Genomic DNA, 23,932 nt, shown 5'->3' with positions numbered 1-23,932 from the left:
GCCTTTCTGGTTAATGCCATTGCTTTTCTCTCAGCTCAGACTAAACAACAAACAGCTGTCCCAGATGCTGAAGTCTACAACAACACCTGTACAAGAGGAAGAGGAGGACCCTCTGGCTTACTATGAGAACCACACGGCTCAGATTGAGGTAGGATCTTCTCCTCTTCATAAGATCATCTGTATCCCCAGCTGCAGTGTAGGGAGGGATGTTGTCATCAGATAATGTGTTATGCTCCTTCCCTCCCTCCCCACCTCCTTGGGTATCTTAACTCTAGAAAGGTTCCACTTGGGATAGTAAGGTAAGGGAGCATTACCTTCTCCATTCATGAGAGCGGCACTGTGCACCCGGATGCCTGCAGCAATACCTCCCTCCACAGCACTACTTGGACAACTTGCTGGGTCTAGTAAGAAGCCTGAGGCCCAGCAGCAGATCTTGGAAGCAGCCAGTAACTGCTGGGAAGGGTGTTTATGATGAGGATGTGGTACAGTCTGGCACCCCTTCAAAGGAATGGTTTCAGATTAGCTGGAGCATAAGTGCTGCCTTAAGATTCATTTACAGTTAGTGGAGAGATCATCCGAGGGGTTGGTATGTTGCATGGATGCACACAGATGGGCCATTGCATGTCTCACATGGGACCCAGCTAATGAGGTTTGATAACAAAAGATGGCATGAGCATATCTGTCCCATTATATGGGTTGAAGCCAGTAGACTGAGCTTGTCACCCTATCAATGTCATTGTTTTGGGTGTACCAAGATGGCGGCATTTCATTGGGGAGAACTAAAACCTCCTTGGGTGGAGTGGGTGGAGACCGGCTTCAGCCTTGTGACATCATGCCGTCTTCTGTTATCAAACCTCCTTGGACCAAGCAGAGCTTCCCAGGTTTCAACCTCTCCTATAACCAAGTACAATGCTTTGCTCTAAGCCTCCGCTTCATTTTTCTTATGACTGGGAGGCTGTGTCTCTGTCTGCAGGTAGGGCACATTCCTCTTTGGGTAGGGTTATCATATTTGCCCTTGGGAAAAAGAGGACACATGCCCCGCCCCTGTCGCACCTTCACCCTGCCCCTGTCACACCCTGCCCCTGCCACACCCTGCCTGGACCCTGTCACTTTGACCCCCCCCCCCCCAAAGAAAGCCAGATTCCCTCTCTCTACCCCCATGTATATCCCCTCCCCAATTTTCCAGCCTCCCTTCACCAACATGACTCCATTCACTACCCCTCCTCTCCCTTCCTGTACCTTATTGTATTGCCCTGGTGTTGTAGTGGCCTCTTTGAGGCAGAAAAGAGCCCCCTCTTTCCTGCCCAGTGCGGCTGTAGACCTCTCTTGCTCCCAGTGCTGATTCAAAATGGCTGCCAAGAGTTCAAGTAGTGACCTTGTAAGACTTCTGCGGAAGTCTCTTGAGGCCGCTGCCTGAACTTTCAGCAGCCATTTTGAAGCAGCGCAGAGAGCAAGACAGTCACCAGGGCACCACACTAAGGTAAAGGAGGGGAGGGGAGGTTGGGACACCTGCCTACTACCTACCCGCCAGCCTGCCCGTTCGTCCACAAATCTGGACAAATGGACAAGCTGGCAAAACCCGCCCAGGTGCCTGCTGTGTCCTCAAAAAGAGGACATGTCCGGGTAAAACCGGATGTATGGTAACCCTATTTCTGGGGCTTTGTTGCTTGGGGATCTGCTTTGTTTCAGAGAAGGCTTCACATTGCTCTTGTCTGAGTATCGTTCAGACTTGTTGGATTGCACTTCATATGGCACTTGTCTGAAAGCTCATGACAGAAATCTAGTTGGTAATGAATCTGTTGGGTACAAGTGTTTGAATGTGTGGAATCCTCTCTTTTCATCCGTGCCCTGAATGTTCCCCTCTGGTCATCTCTACCCCAGGTGTTCCCCTCTTCTGATCTGTACTCAGAGTGTTCTTCTCTCCTCCTCTGTACCCCCTCTGATTGACTGTACCCCTAGTGTTCCCCTTTTCTCTTCAGTGCTCCACACTTTCACTTTGTAATCGCACATATTTCTAGTTTACTGTTGCTGAAGACTTTGAGGGTAGTGTCCACCTGAACAATATCTTGTTGAAGATATCTAGATAATTTTATCTGAAAACCTTTAAGAGTATATTTAAAATATGTCTAGCTAAGTCATTGCCACTGAATATAACAGGATAAAGTTATCTGTGTAGTTTTATCTAGATACCTTAGGCCTACTACACCTTTGTCAACTTATTCAAATAAATTCTAACTGAAGGTTGCTGCTGTTGAGCTAAGGTTTAACCCCATCCTTGCCACGCCTCTGAGATGTGGTGGAAGCAGGTTTACACTGCTCATTGCTTCTCTGTGGTACAGTGACCATGGGCAGGACCCTCAAGATTAACAGACAGGAAGTATTAGCTGTAAGACTTGAAATTGTTCCTGGTCACAACACCAGCAGTTGCAGAGACAGATGGGCTGCTGCAGTAAGTGGGTGGGAATTTGTTGCTTCAGGGGAAGGATGAGAAGGAGGTGATAGAGCAGGGGCAGGGACGAGGGCAAGTGCGAAAAAATCTCCCACTTAAGAAGTGCTCCCCCCCCCCCCCAGCAGCTCTGCAGATAAGATGTCTCATTTCTTCTGTGCACAGATAGTACGCCTGGACCGGAGCATGGAGCAGATTGTCTTCCCTGTTCCTAACATCTGTGAGTTCCTCACTGAGGAGACCAAGCACCGTGTCTTCACCACCACTGAGCAAGACGAGCAGAGCAGTAAAGTCAGTGACTTCTTCGATCAGTCGTCCTTCCTTCACAACGAGATGGAGTGGCAACGGAAGCTGCGGAGTAAGAGCTGATAGCATTACACTCCGAAACCCTGTGATAGAGTCTCCTTCCAGGGGTCCCACAGGGGCTGGAAGGGCTGTAGAATTAATTCTTAGTACGACTGGGGAGGTTTAGCTGATCCACTAATATTAACGTAGACTCCTTCTTTCTTTATGTTCTGAAGGTATGCCACTGATGTACTGGTTCTCTCGGAGAATGACACTGTGGGGAACTATCTCTTTTAACCTGGCTGTCTTCATCAACCTCATCATTGCTTTCTTCTACCCATATGTTGAGGCTACCTCAATGGGTAAGTGCACCAAAGAATTGCCTCTGGGAGCAAGCCCAGCAGCATCTCTCTTCCCCCAGTCACAGAGCAGTCACTCCTGGCTAAATGTCTTTATAGATCCAATAGTGCGTGCATCTTTACTGACCGCCCATGACCCACCAGTGCCCCTCCCATAGCCACACCCTCTTTTGGTTTTGCGCTAAAAGATTAACGCTCGTATCTTTATAGAATTGCACCTGCAAGATGCACACGTGAATCCAATTTGTTGCTGATTAGGGCCAGTGATTGATTGTTAGCACCCAATTATCGGTGCTAATTGGCTTATTGCTCAATTAAGTTGCGTGCACAAATTGGACGCACGCCCAAATTTGTACACGCAGTTTTGAACACCATGTCATGGATGTGTTGCCAAGTGACACGCACAACGTCTAGAATACTATCGGTTACACATGTTGCATGGTGCTCTTAGGAATCCAAAATCCCCATTCTCTTGTCAGACAGTTTCACCAAACAGTTGTTAAGCTGGTAGCTGGTATTTTATCTCAGCAGTGATACATTTTTCTTGAAAAGGATGCACGCAGTTTTGAAAATGCTATACTGTGTGCCTATTATCCCCTTCCCCTTTAAACACAGCCTCCAGGATGCCCTCTTTTAGTCTGGCTAAAAGTTCACGCGTTGTCGTGCATGGCACGGGCTGTTGGCTTCATTGTGAGTAAATGGTTTTCAGGCTGCTGGTTTATGCGCTTTTCACTTGCAGAAATTGCTTTAAAAATGGTTCTCAAAAAGTCCCTTCTGTTAGCGACTTCCAGTAAAGATGGCAGCAGACCTGCCTCCATTGGTAAATCCACCTATACTTTCTCGGACATCCATAGTCCCCCTGAAGAACCTGCTATGAAGTATTTTAAGACATGAACTAAAGGCAAAGTACTTCACGTTCAACTCTCTAATGATGCTGCCTTTGCACCCTCCCCACCCCAATTATAATTAATATTTTCTCTGTGTGTTTGTTTGTCTAGGAGTGCTGGACTCCCCCCTGGCCCCCTTGCTGTTCTGGATTCTGATCTGTTTCTCCGTCATGTCCCTCTTCACACGGCGCTATGGCCTCAGACCTCTCATTGTGGCGCTGATTCTGCGCTCCATATATTACGTGGGCATCGGGCTTACGCTGAACGTACTGGGAGCACTCAATGTAAGTCACTGCGAATCAGAGCAGCAGGTATCTGGCAAGCTGTTGCTCCAGGAATTATATTCCTGTACCAGGTCAGGATATTTAATGAGTGCAGAATTAATTGGTGGATATTTCTTTAGGCTACTGAGAATGCACTGGATGTTCTAAATAGGGCTATACCGAATGTTCATATGCAGTTCAATTCCGCCCCAAATATAGTATTTGTATTTGGCCAAACAGTGATTAAAATTCAACTACGAATAATCTGGGGCTCTACTGTGCTAAATCCTACTGAAATAAACACTTGATCTGTGATTTCACATTGCTTCTTTCATTATTTGTTATGTTAAAGCTCAGTGCCTATTATTTGTATTTGGTATTTGTATTCGGCCGAATAATATTTTTTATTATTCGTATTCGACCAAATAGCTGAATGTCCTATTCGGTACAGCTCAAATTCTAAACGTACCCAAGTAGCAGAGGCTGAAAGGCTTAGAGAATTGACCTAGGGGATGGATGCCTCTAGAGCTGCTGTTGTCGTCATTGTAGCCTTTTAACTACCTAGATGAAGAACTTCAGTTTCCAGAACAATCTAAGCACCTCTCACTGGGGTCAATTTCTCTATTTTTTTTTTAAAGTGGTCCAAAGTGAATGAATGGCCAAGGTTAACATTTGTAAATCTGTTGACACCATCTGCAGCTTCCCCTGGCCCCTGCTTGTACTGTGCAGCTTCTGTGAAACACATCTGTAATCTGCTTCTCCCCCTGACAGCTGCCTGCACACTGCAACTCCCCTAACACCTGCTTTTACTCTGCAACTCCCACTAGTGTTCTCCGTTGTTATCCAGCTCTGTCTGGGACAATCTTTACTCTTAGTGCCTCACACACACTCTCACTGAGCATGCTTCTCCTGGCATGTGTCCTTACTCTGAACCTTCTCCTGTCACACACCTTTTAATTTGCATTTTCCTCTGCATTTCCCCTTACTGTGCAGCTCTCCCTGCATAGGTCCTTACTTTATAGCTCCCCTTGACACAACACCCTGACTGTGCAGGTCTACCTGGCACACACTCTTGCCCTGCAGCACTCTCTGCACCTGCCCTTACTCTGCAGCATCCCCTGGCACACACCCTTACCTGTAGGTTTGTCTGGCATATGCTCTTACTCTGCAGCTCCTCCTGATGGACACCCTTGCTCTGTAGCTCTCTTGCACACACCGTTACTCTGAAGGTCTGTCTGGCACGTGCTGTTACTCTGCAGCTCCCCCTGGTGGACACCCTTGCTCTGTAGCTCTCTTGCACACACCCTTACTCTGCAGGTCTGTGTGGCACGTGCTGTTATTCTGCAGCTCCCCCTGGTGGACACCCTTGCTCTGTAGCTCTCTTGCACACACCCTTACTTTGCAGGTCTGTCTGGCACGTGCTGTTATTCTGCAGCTCCCCCTGGTGGACACCCTTGCTCCGCAGCTGTCTTGCACACACCCTTACTCTGCAGTAGAGAATGACATGGGGACAAAATTTGTCCCCACCCCATCTCCGTGGGTTCTATTTCCGTCCCCACCCCGTCCCCCACAGGTTCTATCCCCGTTCCCGCCTCATCCCCGTGGGCTCTGTTCTCATCTGCAGAAACCTCAAACACATGATTTTATATTTAAATCTTTTTATTAAAGTATAAAAAGGAACAATATGCTGTGCAACTGTTGTGTATAAATTACAAATAGAAAACAAATAATAACAACTAGCACCTATGATAACTCTCCCACCACCAGCACCCTCTACCCTTCCAACCCCAACAATAGCTGACTTCTACTACCCCAAGGAATCCTAATCCACCCTGTTAAAATGTCCAGGGGTATAAAATACAACCGTTCTGTATGCGCTAGAGGGGAGAAATATGCCCTATGAAGCACTGTTATGATTTTGTAATCTGTGGATGAATGAGAAGTCATCAACAATCTCAGGATTCAGTCTAGCTTTCCTGTCTTCCACAGTCCTTCCTGCAATAGAAGATGTCTTCTTAGAAGATGTGCTGGTAGCAGGAATGTACAGGATCCCCCATGCAAATTTTGCTAGTTGTGGCCAGCATGTTTGCTTGTTTTTCCAGAAAAATCAAAATATTGTTATCTGCATTACTCAAACATAAGTAACAGTCCAGTTCATTAATAGGCTTCCAAGTAGAAAGTAACACGGGGTCAAAGTTTGTCCCCATCCTCACGGACTCTGTCCCCATCCCTGCCCCTTCCCTGTGGGATTTGCCCCCGCCCCGTCCCCGCGGGCTCTGCCCCTGTCTTCATCCCCATGGTTACTGCAGGTCCCCGTCCCTGTGTCATTGTCTACTCTGCAGGTCTGTCTGGCACGTGCTGTTACTCTGCAGCTCCCCCTGGTGGACACCCTTGCTCTGCAGCTCTCTTGAACATACACTTATGAAGGTGACTGAGGAAGGATCCAGAATTAGATAATAGTAATATTGTAAGGTTCCCTCTGAAAGAAAATCCTACTCTTGGTTCTCTTGATCACAGTTACGATCTGGTCAGTTATTAATACCCTCTCTACCTTTACCTCTCTCTCTCTCTCATTAACTGGCTTTCAGCTGACCAATAAGATTGTGTTTGTGGTGAGCTTTGTGGGGAACCGAGGCACATTTATCCGGGGATACAAGGCTATGATTATGGACATGGAGTTCCTGTACCACGTCGCCTACATCCTCACCAGCGTCCTGGGCGTCTTTGTGCACGAGCTGTTCTACAGCATCCTGGTGAGTGCCACACCGAGAAAGAGGTGCCATACTCTTAAACCTGAGCTCAGAGGTCATGTTCTCATACTCGGGTGTAAGGTGGCGCCATCTCCTCTCTGGGGCTTGGGTATCACATCATCCCCCTCAGGCTTAGGCTGCTGTGCCCCTGAGCTCAGGTGTCACACCCTCAGGCATAGGTGCCCCCACCCCCTTGTCCCCACACATTCTCTGGTAATTTTCAGTACATGGATTTACCAAGAAAATCTCAAGTTTTTGCTTGTTCAGTAGCAGGAATCCTTCTGAAGGGAATTTAATAGTTAAAGAAGTTTGAAAATCACTGGGAATTCATTCAGCAACAGAGAATACAGAGGCTGTTAAGACTAATGAAAGGGATGAGCTAAAGAGTTTGACTGCACTATACTTTGTGTTTCTGATTTTCGGTTTTAATCGAAAACACAATACATCCTAATACAATAAATAAATAAATAAATAAATAAAATATGTGTTTATTGGATAAATACCAGGAAACCACCACTTCCCCCAGTGTTCTCTCACCTCTCCTCTTGCCTGCCTTAGACCCTCCGTTCTCTGGTTAATATTCATCCAGTGGCAGTCAGTGGGTTTTTTTTAGATATTCAGTGTCTGCCCTTATCTGGGTAACGGCACTGAATATTAGGGTGCTTGGCAGTCTGTGGGAATTACCCGGAGGAAAGCCTGTTTACTGTCCTGAGTTAACCGGATAGGTCCAGGTATCGTCACTGAATATTGGTGAAGCCTTGATAACTCCTGGCTCCACAATAAAAACGCTTGACACCAACCGATGAGTATCACAGCAGTTACAGCTAGTGCTCTGTGGTACTGTCTGGCTAAGCACAGCTGAATATTACCGTTTGGGCTGGCCAGCGTGATTTAACCAGGCAGTGCTGCTGAATATCTGATCTGACTGGGCAGTGCTGAAGTGGTCCTGATAGTTATGTGGGCATCGGCAGTATTCAGTGTCGGTTCTGGTTATCTAGCCAGGCAAGTAAGACCTCTTAAACAGGGGCCTTCTTCAGGGGGAGGTCTTACAAACTGGTGTGTCCTCTCCTCACTCTCTTCTCTTTCCACCCTGCAGTTGTTTGATCTGATCTATCGGGAAGAAACCTTGTTCAACGTGATCAAGAGCGTGACTCGTAATGGACGCTCCATCCTATTGACCGCCCTTCTGGCCCTCATCCTTGTCTACCTCTTCTCCATTGTGGGCTTCCTGTTCCTGAAAGATGACTTCATCATGGAGGTGGACCACCTGCCTGAGGCCGGTATGAAAGGTTTTTCCTAGAATTTATATGTCTTAAACCAGGAACCGGGTGGATTTGTGGACAGCAACATGTTCTGTTTCATCCTTAGTCTTAATTTTCAAAAGGATTTCTGTGGATAAATGGGACTTCTGCATAAGACCCTTCAAAACCTCCAGCCCCATGCAGGCAAAGTATCCACACTGTGTACAATGTGTGTTCTTTCACCAGTGGGGAGAAGAGGCAGTGCTGGGAGCGGGATGGACACAGCAAAGTCATTTTGAAATACCTACACATTACTTTATGTTCTTTGTACCTACAAAGTATGTGATATGAAGAATCTAGTGCCACTGGCCTGCTGTGAGATTTTCAGAAGGAAACGCCAAAGAGACTTTGAAACTTGACTTGAAGGGTTATGGGAAGGAAATGCCACAAACAGTATAAAATCTACCCCCACCCCATCTCAAGTGTATAAGCAGAACTCTCCCCACATCCTGCTGCCCTAGGACGTCTGGGTTGTATGTTGAGACATGACACATTTAAGTTAATAAACCCTGTGGGGAGGTTTGGATTTAGTTTATAGCTTTTTCTGCAGTTCAAGGTGAGTTGCATTCAGATACTCTAGGTCTTTCTCTGACCTCAGAGGGGTCACACAATCTGTTTGTACTTGACACAATAGAGGGTTAAGTTCAGCTTAGTTCTTTAGCCATTATGCTTCTCCTCCACTCCAAATCAAACTTTTGCTTTGATCATTACGAAAAGAAAATACTTGAACACATTTTCACCCACTTTGCGCTAAATTCTATATATGGCGCCATAAAAATCAGCGCCAAAGAAAAAAGACACCTAGGAGTATTTTATAAACTACTGTGCAATCCTGTCCCTTGCCCCTGGGGAGGGGAAAACCCTTCAGCCCTAGAGTCTGGAATAAGAGAGACAATCAGACTTAGGTATAGGCGCAACCAGTAAAAATCTTTATTGTTATCTCACTAAGCCAATACAAAATAATTGTTCTCTCTGGAGCAGGTTTTCATCCAGTAGCCAGACGCACAGACTGAATAACAAAACTGCTCAGCTAAAACTCTCTTAGCCATCACAAATATACTGTTGTTAGTTTCGTTACTCCTAAATCATGTTGATTTCTCCTAAACTAACTTATGATCATATATGGATCTTCCTGTTTCCTTCCATTACACAATATAGTAATATACGAAAATGGCAAGTTCCTGTATTCTACCATCCTCTCCTACTTGTGTTCACATGCACACTTTGTGGCAATTGGCTAATTCCTTATCAGTAACGCGTGATCACAGTGTGCAAAAACCATGTAGCAAGCTAGTATGAAACACCTGGTGTCCTTCTTCTCTGAACACATATTTCCTTTGGACCATCTTGGAGTCTGCCGGATCCTCAGTCTCTCATCACCACCAAGGTTATATCCATGTGCATCTGCCATATATGGGCCGCATAGCCTCAGTTCCTCCCAAGTGTCACCTTGACATGTAACATGAACTTTCCATTTACTGAGAAAGCACTATAGCTTGCATGCAGCTGCAGGAAGAAACTAAAAATATGGCTAGGAAAACTGAGGGCTAGCAGGGCCATATTACAGGCCTAGTATAAGAAGGAATATACACTATGCCTAAAGTTAGGCAGGATTTATAGAATAAGCCTAGGGCCCCTCCGTGCGACTAAATCTAGTTGTGGTAACTTATGCCAAGTAAAGCTTGGTGTAAATGCCGGTGACAAAATTAGGCACAGAGCGGGTGTATGATAAAACAGTGCGCATAATTTTTAGAAACGCCCATGATCCGCCCATTCCACGCCCCATTTTGGGCAGTGCTCATTAGAATTTACGCACATCACTTTATAGAATATGCTTAGCAAGTTTTGCATGTAAATTCTAATTAAAGCCAATTAGTGTCAACAATTGCTTGTTAATTGGGAATTATCGGTGATGATTGACCTGTTAAGATAATTAAGTTGCGCACATAATACAGAATATGACCTGATTTGCGCGCACAACTCATCGCACTATTTAGAATCTGGGGGTTTGTGGCTGGTACTCTGTAAAGGCAAACATTTTCAGCCTTCACCTCCATCCTTCCACCAGAAACTCTGCCTAAACCTTGTGGGTGAAAGTATACACTTTGCGGAACTGTCTGTTCATTTTTACCCATGTACAGGGTGGACAGTAATTACAAAGACGATTTCCATGGGTAAAAAAGCATTGTAACTGTGGGGAAGGTTTTCAGTTTTGTCCTCATGACTTGGTAACTTCTTTTAACCAGCAATCTACTGCGTTGTGTTAACTACCCACATTTGATGTTGTGGTGGTACTAACAATCTCTTGTGTCCTTAGCAGGTACACTGGGCATGGCGCAGACTGTAGGCGGGGCTGCATTTGTGGACTCGTGCAGTGGGGACAGCTGCAGCTCTAGCGTCACTGCACTGGAGTCCCCAGAAGGTACTCATAAAAACATAAGAATAGCCATACTGGGTCAGAACATTGGTCCATTTAGCCTAGTATTCTGCTACCAACAGTGGCCGATCAGGCTATAAGTACCTGACAGAATCCCAAATAGTAGCAAGATTTCCATACTACCAATCCCAGGGCAAGCAGTGACTTCCCTCATATCTCTCTCATTAGCAGACTATGGACTTTTCCTCCAGGAACTTGTCCAAACCTTTTTAAACCCAGATATGCTAACCAACTCTAGTAACCAGTTCCAGAGCTTGACTATTTGTTGAGTGAAAAAATATTTCCTCCTATTTGTTTTAAAAGTATTACCATGTAACTTCCTTGAGTGTCCCCTAGTCTTTGTACTTTCTTTTCTTTATTTTCATCTCTATGTTTTATTTTATTTTCTATGTTTTATTTTGTTGTTTTTTTTTAAATTTTATTTTCTATGATTTGTTTTATTTCTGTTTATTACTTTTAAAAGTTGGGTAACAGCTACCACACCGCTCCGCTGACAGTGAAAAGAAGGTTCATTTTTTGTTATTTCAGAGCAAATTGACAGAGTTGATATCAGCAGATTCTGTGGTTAAGAATAAAAGAACGATCTTTTCATCCCAGTGCCAGAGAGGGGGCTTGTTTCAGTATTGGGAGTGTCAGTGTGCATGTGACTAATCAAGCTCTTAACGTTATAATTTTATACTGAATAGAAAATGGAGAGGTGAATTATGTAAACAAATCAGTTTGCAGTTCATGGGGATATTGTCTTTGGGCCAAATTCTATACATTGCACCTGAATAATCAGCACCGATTAAAGATACGCTTAGCTTAATTTTATGAAGAGTGCACACAACTTAATTGAGAGCAACAAGCTAATCAGCGCTGATAATTTGGTGATAACAATCAATCATGAGCACTAATTGGCAATAATTAGGATGTAGGTGCATATCCGATTCGATAATAGATTGCTCCTAAATCCTATCGCGCATAATAATTTGGGGGCGTGGTTAGGGGCGTTCCTAGGGGGCGTTCCCGGATTTTTATGTGCGTTGATGCAGAATCACGCCTAAGTGCGCCTAACTTAAGACGCCAGTATTTAAGCTGCTTATAGCAGGCCTAATTGCAGGTGTCTATAGTTAGGTGTAGCTTAGTGCTAAGCCTGATTCTATAAAGGACGCATACTCTTTATAGAATTGTGCTAAGTGTGACACATTATCGTTGCTGATTTTTAGGCCCCACTTATAGAATTTACCCCTTTGTGAACAGATATTCAAAGAGAAGCCCCATGCAGGAATGAGGCCAGGGCCAACCCTATCACTAGAGGGAGTGTGAGTCTTTCTAGGAGCACATTTGCAGGGACAGTACCGCACTGGGATGCAGAAGTCAGGCAGCATAGAGGAATCTGTGCAGCTGTTGCACTCCCTTTAAACAGGGAGTGGGACATGGCAGGCCTTGCATACCAGCATGCGCTGAAGGTCCCGGACCAGCTGCACAGTCTCTTCTTCAGTGCTTCAGAGCCAGGCATGGTGGTGACAGTAACAGGAGCGATGAGAGATAGGGGTATTGGCTTTCAGCATGAAATCCTCAAGTGTCCACTCCCTCCTCTGACTGAAGCCCAGTGTGTTTTTCCTAGCAAAAAAAGGTGCCAGTACTCAAATGCCAGGCTACCCTTCAGGGGTAGGGTAATCACTGAGAGACCCACCCCACAATAGCCAGGCCCCCTGCAACCAGTCACAGAATCTATAACAAGGCAGAATTGGTGTGTAGAGCCTGAGCTCTTTCATTAAAACTTGGGGACCATGGGTCAATTTTATCAGACAGTGGAAAAGGTGCCGGTACTCAGTACCTCCAAGGAAGTACCACCTCAAAAAAAGCCCTGCTGAAGCCACATTCCTTTTCAGCAGGGGTAAAGGACCAAGATTGAACTTTTATGTACGCTGGGGAAAGAAATTTTTAGGTGGCTTTTTCATAGGAGTAAATAACTATGTAGTCACCGTGCATTTGAAACATATTTGTCTTATGTGATATCGATATTATAGATAATTGTGGTGGTTTCTTTTCTTTAAAAATAATCCAAAACAAAAGATTCCTTGTTTCAAAAATCAGTAAAACCGGTGACCTGCTTGTTCAGATATTGCTGTATATCAAGAGATTGTAATAAACATAAACATATTTTACAATTGTTATGTAAGTTTTAGGTTAAACCGTACCTGATGTACACCGCCTTGGGTGAATCTCTTCATAAAGGTGGCTAATAAATCCCAATAAATAATATGGTCACCTGGAAACAGCCATATGGAGCCCAACTGCCTAAAGCAGCTCTACTCCTGGATTGGCCACAGCTGATACGTCTGTCAGGCAGATGGGGAATACATTATACACACTATGGTTTTGTCCATTTCAGCTATGAATTTGATCTGACGGGAGCTGTCAAGCCAGGGGTTTATCTAATGTGAAGCTTACCAAAAGTAGGCACGCTGGTCTAAAATGAAGATAGTGTAGCATCCCTAGTGTCTTTCCATGAATTTTTTTGTATTACTGTTTATTCTTAACAAAGCAAAGAAATTATGGTCCAGGGAACTCAGGTACATTGTTATCGTTGGATAGACTAGTCTGATAAAAAAATGCAGATGAGGGCCATTCCTAGCCACAGAGGACATTGAAAAAGGTACAGTAGAGTTTGCAGAGCATGAAGCTTTCTCCAGGACCAATATGGCCGCTGTTGTTTATATTTTGTAAGATTAATGAGATGATTGGTCACATGTGGAGCCTGCAAGCAGAGGTGGAAATCCTGGCACGCTCAGCAATGGCACCACCTTGAGGTGCCCAGTGCTTCTTTCCTGGCAGTCATTGCAAGGAGCAAAGAGGTGGTGTGGGCGTTTAATTATTGACCTGAACCAAACCCATGCCTCCAAGCAGAGAGAGCACAGTAACAGGAAATTCCCCCTGGAAGCTCATTTTCTCAATAAACTCTCCAGGCATTTCCCCCCTCCCCCGCCTCTTTCTGACATAGCTAAAACTGGAAATATTGCATGACAGCATGGCTGCATTGAAGGAGACAATTTTCAATCATTAACATAGTTGGATTCCACTCAGGGGGTGCATCAAGGAAATTTTTTATGCAGTTTGAACATCGCCTCTGTAAGGTAGGCGAAAGAGGGCAGGGTTAGTTTGGGGGAGGGCAAGTGCAGGTGGGTGCAAAGTACGTGGGCACAACAGTACCCTGTGGTTGCATGGAATTGAGCGTCCTGGATATTATTGAGAGAGGGAGAGAGAAGGCTGGAGATGCGCTGAAGGGCATCACAAGGGCTTCTTCTGTTCTCTTATGAAAACAGATCCAGCAGAACCTGGTAACCATATTGGTTCAGGAGAGAACAGGATTCTCTGCAGGCTATGATAACTTTTCATTTGCCCAGTCTAAGGATAGTGCAGCATATATACTTTGTGGATCATATAGAAAAGACCTTGAAGGTCTCAAAAACTCAGTTGGGACAATTTCTTCAGATGATTCTTATGTTGGGCCAATAAAAAGTGAAAAAATGACAAAGAATCCATGCAGAGGGATGTCTTCCCAGGTCAAGAAGATAAGGTGACAGCCTGTTCCAGGGCCGGTGTTAAGGGGTGCAAACAGGGCAGTTGGCCTAAGTTCCCAGCCTGTCTGAAAATGAAAGAGATACAGCCTGCAGGTGAGCTTTGGGGTCTTCTCCCAGATTTCTGCCCTGGGTTCCAACATGTTAAATTCCAGTCCTGGATGCTTTGTAAGACATCAATAGCACATCCCATGGGGTTCTTTTACTAAGGTTTGCTAGTGGATTTAGCGCATGCTAATGATTAGATGCCCATTATATTCCTGTGGGCGTCTTTATCATTTAGCGCGTGCTAAATCTGTTAATGCACCTTAGTAAAAGGACTCCATAGTAACATAGTTACATAGTATATGATTGAAGATAAAGACCCACATAGTCCATTTAGTCTTCCCAATGAGGTGATGAAGGCAGTACCGTCTCCCCACCAAACCCGCCCTCAACATTCTGAATGACTCCTGCCGTTGAACACTTGCAGGTTGTCTCGGGGCGAGGGCTGGTCTCTGGCGCTAGGTAAAAAGAGAGCCCCTGGTGTTAGGAACACTGGATCTCTTGGTACCAGAGAGAGGTGAATTCTGCACTTTGTTTCTCTTCAGCTCCCCTTTTTCTTGCCTTGCAGATGATGATGACTCCACAGAGCGTGCCTGTGATACGCTGCTCATGTGTATCGTCACAGTGCTGAACCACGGATTGCGCAATGGGGGTGGCGTAGGTGATATCCTCCGAAAGCCGTCCAAAGATGTGAGTTTGCCTGATACTCTTGACATTCCTGTACTGTTTCCCTGTGATTTTCTGCAGGAGGACAAAGCTCTCAAGTTACCCAGTTCCAGGTTGGAGATTTTAGGCTAGTCCTGTATTTTTGAGAACCCTATCCTGATGCATTATGGAACCCGCCAGGCTGATTTCATTAGGTGGAATCAAGGAATGCAAATGCTACACTTCTTTGGGATGTGAGTTCAAAACCAGGATTGGTCAAAAATCTCCCTGCTGGAGCCGGGTCACTTGGTTGCTATGTGAGTACAGTTAGAAGCTTGTACAATATCAATTTCCCAGAGATGTCAACTGCCCATGGGCAGGGAAATGGGCGTTTTGTGGGTGCTCCCAAATTTATGCACATTGTTATAGAATATGGCCCAGTCCATGTAAATCTACGCTCGTGGATTTACGCCACGTTTTCGTTGGCGGAAATGGAGGCACATAGTTTTAGGCGCTAGGATATCAACTAGGTGTATTCTATATACCACACCTAAATCTTATAGAATGCACGTAGGTGGAAATGTTTTCCTCGATGATTTTTTAAGTGCCATACATAGAATCTGGCCCTGCATGCTGAATTTTTGACACCCTAGTTTTAATCATTGCACCTCAGGAACTCTCTATTTTCTCATAGGTCATGCTAGGTCTCGGGGACTCAACTTTTTATAAAATTTGTATATTTTGGTGTCCTGTTCTCTCGCTACAGGAGTCGCTGTTCCCTGCACGTGTGGTCTATGACCTCCTGTTCTTCTTCATCGTTATCATCATTGTCCTGAATCTGATCTTTGGGGTCATTATTGACACATTTGCTGACCTGAGAAGTGAGAAACAGAAGAAGGAGGAAGTGCTGAAGACCACGTGCTTCATATGTGGTTAGTGAGGATCTTTTGAAGACCATCTACGTAGAGGGTAATACTCAACCTGTGGCGGTAAGCGGCTTATGGCTTCCAGCCACAGGCTGACCTAACCCCAGATATTCAATGCCGAGGTACGCGGTATGTGAGCTGACCTGGAAATTAACCGGGCACCAGCCAATATTCAGACCTGTGCCCTGCTAACCCGATGCATAAAGTAAGGACAGGATTTTTTCTGTCCTAACTTCATATAATTACCTAGCCGATTAGTGGAATGAATATCACGCTAACCCGCTAACTGCTGGCTCTGTCTAAAATGCAAAACCAAATATTGCTCATTTGTACAACTGTGAAGTGAAGAAGAGCCATTTTTCTAAGATAAGTGCCTTATTTTTGGCGTTTTGATGAGACAGTGTTTAATGTTTATCAGGGGTGAGCAATTAACTGGTTAATAACGCTATTAACGCATAAATATCCTATATAATAATTCTCACCTCCAACGTTCTGAGGCTGCCTGGAACCGTGGTTTCCGGCCAGAGCTGCTCAGAAAAGTGGAGTAGATAAAAGTGACGTCATTCCTGAAGTGCCACTGATTGGCTGCTATGACATGCTGCAGGACGTTCAATAGACAGGAGTGGAAGTGAACAAAGCAAGGAAGACCATTGGTTAATCTCTGATTCCACTCCCCAAAGCAGCCGTCATTCCTATACACTCAAAAAAAAAAAAAAGGAAACCTAGGAGCTGCTTCTCATTGCTGTTTTTACAGCTGTTTCCACTGGACAAAAGGAGGGGGGAGACACACAGACCCTGCAACTGGGAGGGGGGAGGGGGGACCCTGCAACTGGGAAAAAGGGAGGGGGGAGGGGGGACCCTGCAACTGGGAAAAAGGGAGGGGAGACCCTGCAACTGGGAAAAAGGAGGATGGGAGGAGGGGGGACCCTGCAACTATGAGGGAGGGAGGGGGGAGGAGACATACCGGGGGGGGGGGGGGGGCGACCCTGGAACTGGGAGAGAGGGGGGACCCTGGCACATGCTCTCATTCTCACACACACACTCACACCCAGTCTCACTCTCTGTCACACACACATACACACTCGCACATTCACACTCTCTCAAACATACACACTCCGAGGAAAACCTTGCTAGCGCCCGTTTCCTTTAAAACAGAAACGGGCCTTTTTTACTAGTTTTAACATAAATTCTATAATTAAGACCTAAGCCCTTCATTACAACGTCCATAGTTGAAGAAGAAAGATGTTAAATAAAATTGCTGAAAGGGCAACGCACTGAGGAAGTCCTATTTTCAATAAAAGAAGTTACTCAATGACTGTATGAAAGTGTGAGTCTGAAGAGACGCTGTACATATACAGTTGCATTAATGACTCAGATGTTTGTTATGAGAGCTCCTCCAATCTTTATTAATACTAATCAGTTCTGGACTTCTTTAGATTTTTTTGCTTTGGCTAAACTATTTTCAGGATTCTTTTTTGTGGATTGTGGGAATTGATCCTGGGTTAGGGGTATTTTTTTGTTACTTGGCACCTTCCTTAGGGAAGAAGGTCCTCCCATGGTGCTGGTAGTCATGGGTTGGGGGTAGAAGGATGGTGCATCATTAGGTAGCGATGAACGTGTTGAAAAGATCAGAAGTCACATTAAGAATTCAGTGGTACTCATGTCGTGCCTGTAAATCTCCTCTTCCCTCCCAGGACTAGAACGGGACAAGTTTGATAACAAGACAGTGTCCTTTGAGGAACACATTAAGGAGGAGCACAACATCTGGAATTATCTGTATTTCATTGTCCTTGTCCGGGTAAAGAATAAGACAGACTATACGGGTCCAGAGAGCTACGTCGCGCAGATGATCAAGGTGAGTTATGGGGGATGGGGGGTGATGGAAGAGAGAGAGAGAGAGAGTTTCTTTGTTGATATAGTTCCCTGATTTCATGAAACTGGGAAGCTTTCCACAATAGTGGAGGAGTGGCATAGTGGTTACAGCAGTGGACTGGGAACCAGGATTGAAATCCTAGTGCCCCCTCTGACAGTAGCTCACTTAGGGGCCCTTTTACTAACGGCATTAAACCCTTACTGGGGGTGGGGGGGATTCTATATATGGTGACTAAAGTTGCACATGCAAATCAGCACACATTGCCAATTTGCGTGTGCAGCTTAATTGATTAATGAGCCAAATAGCGCCAATAATTGGCCGCTACCAACCTATAGCACATAAAATCAAGGGGGCGTGGCCAGGGCGTTCCCGGAATTAATGCGCATTGTTGCAGAATAGACCCCCCCCCCCCATTGGTGCCTAATTTAGGCGCCGGCATTTATACCTGCTTTCAGCAGGTGTAATTACCAGCGCCTTAAGTTAGGCATCAATTATGGTCTTAGCTCTGTTCTATAAAGGGCATAGAATAGAGATCGGCTCTTAAATTCTTCAGTGCTGATTTTGTTTGGCGCCATTTACAGAATCTAGTCCTTCATGCGCAGTTAGAATGTCAAAACAGGCTACTGCAGAAACGCTTGTGGCATGAGTCCTGTTCCTGCACGCCAAACCGTGCATTAATGAATCTTCAAAAATATTTTTGGGAGGGGACGTGATATGAGCAGAGTGGGAGATGTAGTACATTACCCTCAATGCGCGCTAACTGGCTGATGCAGCGTTAATGCAGGTGCACTTAGCACCTGCTAAACAGGAGGCAGTAAGTGCTCCCATGTTAACTCTAGGCAGGTACTGAGCCAGGGGCGGCCCAAGACAATCTGCTGCCTGGGGCAGAAAATGAACTTTTGCCTCCCCCTGCCCTTCCTTCCCCAACCCCCTTCCCTTTTCTTATTTTTCAAAAGAAGGCGGCAGCATCGACTCCCATAGGCTGTCCTGCCGCCGGTCCCACCTCCTCTTCTCTACTGCAGGTGGCCCGCCTCTTTCATGTAATTTCCTGTTTCCTCAGAGGCAGGCTGCCAGCAGTAGAGAGAAGGGGCCAGGACCGGTGGCAGGGCAGCCTATGGGAGTCGCTGCCGCTGCCTTCTTTTGAAAAACAAGAAAAGAAAAAGGGTAATTTTGGGGAATGGGGTTGGGGAGGGAAGGGGGGGGGGGGGGGCGATGCCGCCTCACAAGAGGTGGCCTAATGGTAGAGCCGCCACTGTACTGTGTTCTGATGATGACATTAGTGCATCACCTGTGAAATAAAATTGAAACTATTAAATAGTTCTATGTTAGATTTGCAGTTAACTTGCAGAAAATTCCTGCATTAACCACAAATTTTGACGCACTTTAGTAAAAGGGCTCTTTACATTATAAATATTTTGGAGCAAGAACTTATCATACCTGAATCCTAATAAGGCTGTAAGACACCTTGATCATTATTTGGAAAAGCGAGCTAAAAATCCCCAAATTCATATTTTAATTACCATCCATATCAGATTCGGCATATGGCCTGGAACAGATAAAAGCTACTAAGGCCTCAGTATAGTATCAACCCTTTTCCCTACTTTAACTCCTGGAGAAGTAGTTATGTGGAAGGATGCACCACAAAGAGTGGAGGAACAGCAAATCCTACGACTGTAGCAGGAGAAACCAAAGAGTAGGAAAGGGGTGGCATTTCCACAAACAAAAGGGAGATGAGATGATCCTTATATGTGATGTTTCTTAAAGATACACCAAAATGACTCGACACGGTGGCCATGTTTCGGCGCATAGACGCCTGCCTCAGGAGTCTATTAGGATCCCAGAGGGCACTTGCACCTAATAGTTGGTTGTCAGTCCAAAATAAAAAATTAGGAACTAGCAGCTAGCAACAGTATTCTCATGCACAGAGTAACTAATCCTCATTCAGTTATTTGCCCAGGAGTTCTCACCCCCTCCTCCCATTCTATAACATAAATGTGCACTCTATTTGCACTCTCGGGTTATACTATACTAGCACCAACGCATGTGGATGTTACATATTCATGCGTAAATGTTAGTTGGACAGTAGCTGGGGAATTCTATATATGAGGCCTAACATTAGGCGTTACTTACTTGCCAAGTTTTCGGCGTAGAAAAGTATTCCAACAGAAGCAAGGCGCCAAAACGGGGCAGAAACGGTAGATCCGTGCAAAAACATCAGTGCCCGTTTATAGAATAGTGCCTGAGTGTTTTCTGTGTGGATTTGCAAAGGGGACATGGGAGGGACATAGGAGGAGCGTTCCCATAAGATGTGCACAGTGTTATAGAATAATGCGGATTTGTGCCCAATTTTCCTGCCGGGATTTACACTTGGTTTCAGTTGAGTGCCGATCTTGGCACTACGCACTGTTCTCTAAAAGTGCCCATCCTGGAACACCCGTTGTAGAATACCATTCAGAGCCATTTTTTTTTTTTTGCAGCCCTAAATTGTATTCTATAATCTTAGCGTGCAAATGCAAGTGGAGCATTCACATGGGTGGGGTATGGTCATCTCCCACAATTACATGCACGATTGAAGTACTCAGATTATTGTAGTTTCCTAGAAATCTGTTCTAACTTCTTAGACTTTTACCCCCGTTGACCCAATTTCATCAGGGGAATAGCGTAATCTAAGAAGTTATGCTACATTGTAGAGTAGGTTCGTTTATTTGCTAAAATGCCACATTTAGATGTGTGCGTCTACACCTCCCATACGCATGGCGTAAGTGGGAGCAGCTAAATGCCAACTTACGCTAGTATTCTTTAATGGAATCTGGGTGCCTAGATCCAGTTATAGAATTCGTATTTAATACCCAGCATTTTGACACCCTTTATAGAATTTGCTCCCATTACCTCTTATCCAGCATGTGTGAAGATGAGCTGTCAGTGCCCATCAAGAGCAGCCTTCTGTTCTGCTTCCCGGAACACTTTATTATTATTATTATTATTTGTTACATTTGTATCCCACATTTTCTCACCTTTTTTCAGGCTCAATGTGACTTACATATAACCGTTAACGGCATTAGCCGATTCCGGTCTGAACAAATACATAGTATGAATAAATACAAAGTGATATTGTGGTAGAATGAGGTACATGTATGGTAGGTACAATTGGAGAGAACTTAGGGAGGGAAAGGGGGAAGAAGAGTTCGGTAATGTCCATTATGGTCTTTGTTTACATTGTGTCACAAGTGTCCAGGTATTCTTATGTTGGGTCGGTGGGGTATGCTTTTCTGAACAGGTCTGTCTTTAGTGCTCTTCAAAAATTTAGGTGGTCGGGCGTAGTTTTTACTGCTTTTGGTAATGCGTTCCATAACACTTCCAGCCTCTTCAAAACTTGGCTTGTTCACTTCTGCTTAAGGCTGTGAAGGAGGGAAGTTATGAGAAAGAGTGAGTCTCTCTGAACCCTTGTCACTCTTACAGAGTAAGAACTTGGACTGGTTCCCTCGGATGCGAGCCATGTCTCTGGTCACTAACGAAGGGGAGGGTGAGCAGAATGAGATTCGCTGCCTGCAGGACAAGCTGAACTCCACTATGAGACTAGTGACGCATCTTACCTCACAGCTGAATGAGCTGAAGGAGCAGGTAATGTCTCTCTGTGGTGGTGGTGGTGGTGGTGGTGGTGGTGTGGGTTGGGGGGAAGGGGAACGTTCCACTGCCGCTTAACCGAAGGGAGCTGCTGATGGTTGCCTCATTGTGCTTCTAAAACGGCAAAGTTATATCTTAATGCCAGCCCCAGGTTGGAGGGGCACTGAGAAATTCCAGCAGTAATTCAGACTCTTGTAAAGGACGCATGATTTCTTGGTGAAGCATATGATGCCGTTTGGTTAGAAGTATCCTGCTGCCTTGCCCCTTAGTCAGTCTTCATGAGGTCCAATAGTAAATTTTAAAACAAGTCCTGTAAATAGCTGCTGTTCCACTTCCATGATGAGATTCAAAATTTCATGTTAAGACATCACATATCCCAGTATACAATCCAACCAACTGCATCATTATTCACTGAAACCCTTGCTGCACCAGTGTCTTGATTTGACTGGGATTTGTTGAGGTTCACTCAAGGTGGTATACAACAAGTAGAGCTTGAGAAGCAACTTACATTGTGCGAACAATGTAACAATAGGAAAATGACCAATTGTAAGCATAAAATACAATCAATGGGGGATAGACAATTAAATCCTGGTAATAACAATGACATGATATAGTATTAGAAATATACATATTAAAACAGCACAGTAGAGCATTCATAGAACAAATATGATATTTGTCTGCGGAATACGAATAATATCCCCTGCTAGCCGACAGTAGAGGATGAAAAGGGCAAGGGAGGAAGGAAACGATGTAATTTGTCTGATCCCTTTCTCCTGCTTGAATCACAGATGACAGAACAGCGAAAACGTCGGCAGCGTATGGGCTTTGTGGACGTTCAGAACAACTCGGGCAACCAGATGGCCAGATCCCAAGCCGAAACCAACAGATAAGCAGCCCTCTGTACAAGCATCCATGCCAGGAGTAGTGGCTCTCATTGTGACGGTCTACCTTGGGTCATGGGTGTACAAGACTCTGAGGCCATTTATGACAACCATAGGACGGCATCCTAGAGATGCTTTGAAGACTTCCCCACACGAGATATTGAGCGGTTCCAGCTTTTGCTATGACCTTAATTAGTTCATCAGCCTAGGTACAGATAAGGGCATCTTTCGTCGTCATGTATGGCTAATTAAGTGTATATGAAAAGCTGGGATGACTCAGACTGCAGTATACTGGAAGTCTTAAAACTTTTTACCTAGTCATACCCGTGAAGCACAGCAAATGGATATGAAAACCAACTGTAGCCCATGGATACCCCAGAGATACGTCGTCTGGCGTTAGCAGTGAAAGTGACCTTTGTGGCTTGTACAAAAATAACTTATTTAATGACAATTTCCTCACTCAGGTGCCTTGCTTATCTGCTTTAAATACATTGCATGGGTGACCAGGACTGGGTTTATAGGTTTATTTTTTCAAATACAGCACACTACTACTTTTTCCTGATTAGCAGCAGAGGCTGATGACACGAAGTTCTCAGTAGCTGGTACGAGGCTTGTTTCTCATCCGTTGACCTTGGTGAGAGCTCAGAGAACCCAGTCCGGATGTAGGCGTAAAACCGGAGCCCTGCAGCAGGGACTTTCCTGCTCGGACAGGAGTTGGGAAAGGATGGTGGTCATGGGATGGTCCATCCGGCCATATGAACGCTGGGCGGGGAGGGGGAGGCTGAACTCCAGGGCCTCACTATGAAAAAGGGGTGTAGATTTTATGGGTTTCCTTATTAAGTGTGTGGACAGGAGGATATTTTATAACACGTTTTAGCATATGAACGAACGTGTAAATTGCTTTGACAACAATGTAAAAAAATTGCAAATATTTTAAGTCCTAATAAAACTAAGTGGATGAAAACACTACAAAATTGTATAATGGCTAGTGTACTGACAGACAAGAATGAAAAGCAAAAAGCAGCTGTACTAGTTTTGAAAAACGGTTCGAAGAAATTGTTTCTAATGTCTGTCCTGCCTTGGGCTTTTTTTTTTTTTTTGCAACAGTTTATATTTTTATAATCAATGCAGTTGAGGCCCCCTCTTTCCTCTGTAAGAATGATTGCTTCCCATTGCTCTATTCATTGTTCTCTGTGCATAATACATAGTAACATAGTAGCATAGTAGATGATGGCAGAAAAAGACCTGCACGGTCCACCCAGTCTGCCCAACAAGATAAACTCACATGTCCCATTTTTTGTGTATATCTTACCTTGATTTGTACCTGTCTTTTTCAGGGCACAGACCGTATAAGTCTGCCCAGCACTATCCCAACCTCCCAACCACCAGCCCTGCCTCCCACCACCAGCTAAGCTTCTGGGGATCCCTTCCTTCTAAGGAGGATTCCTTTATGTTTATCCCATGCATGTTTGAATTCCGTTACCGTTTTCCTCTCCACCACCTCCCGCGGGAGGGCATTCCAAGCATCCACCACTTTCTCCGTGAAAAAATACTTCCTGACATTTTTCTTGAGTCTGCCCCCCTTCAATCTCATTTCATGTCCTCTCGTTCTACCACCTTCCCATCTCCGGAAAAGGTTCGTTT

General features: G+C 45.0%; 1 protein-coding gene across 3 annotated transcripts in view; it reads left to right on the top strand.

The window, feature by feature from the left end:
* ITPR3 (inositol 1,4,5-trisphosphate receptor type 3) overlaps nucleotides 1-23,242 on the top strand; it is a 251,892-nt gene extending 228,650 nt beyond the window's left edge. The window contains exons 47-58 of one of the 3 annotated variants that reach the window (XM_030220427.1): nucleotides 35-148; nucleotides 2,612-2,804; nucleotides 2,968-3,093; nucleotides 4,089-4,261; nucleotides 6,829-6,993; nucleotides 8,087-8,270; nucleotides 10,612-10,713; nucleotides 14,908-15,029; nucleotides 15,751-15,916; nucleotides 17,605-17,765; nucleotides 21,243-21,404; nucleotides 22,196-23,242. In XM_030220427.1, the coding sequence (XP_030076287.1) occupies nucleotides 35-148; nucleotides 2,612-2,804; nucleotides 2,968-3,093; nucleotides 4,089-4,261; nucleotides 6,829-6,993; nucleotides 8,087-8,270; nucleotides 10,612-10,713; nucleotides 14,908-15,029; nucleotides 15,751-15,916; nucleotides 17,605-17,765; nucleotides 21,243-21,404; nucleotides 22,196-22,297 (1,770 nt within the window). In that variant the 3' untranslated portion in view covers nucleotides 22,298-23,242. Of the gene's footprint in view, nucleotides 1-34; nucleotides 149-2,611; nucleotides 2,805-2,967; nucleotides 3,094-4,088; nucleotides 4,262-6,828; nucleotides 6,994-8,086; nucleotides 8,271-10,608; nucleotides 10,714-14,907; nucleotides 15,030-15,750; nucleotides 15,917-17,604; nucleotides 17,766-21,242; nucleotides 21,405-22,195 lie in introns of all 3 variants that reach the window. The other 2 variants (XM_030220426.1, XM_030220428.1) reach the window with 2 other exon arrangements.
* Nucleotides 23,243-23,932: the final 690 nt, after the last annotated feature.

This window comes from Microcaecilia unicolor, chromosome 12, assembly GCF_901765095.1.
Source record: "Microcaecilia unicolor chromosome 12, aMicUni1.1, whole genome shotgun sequence".
In the NCBI taxonomy this organism is placed as follows: Eukaryota; Metazoa; Chordata; class Amphibia; order Gymnophiona; family Siphonopidae; genus Microcaecilia; species Microcaecilia unicolor.
Note: the sequence above shows the minus strand (reverse complement) of the source record. Positions and strands in the feature narration are given on the sequence as shown.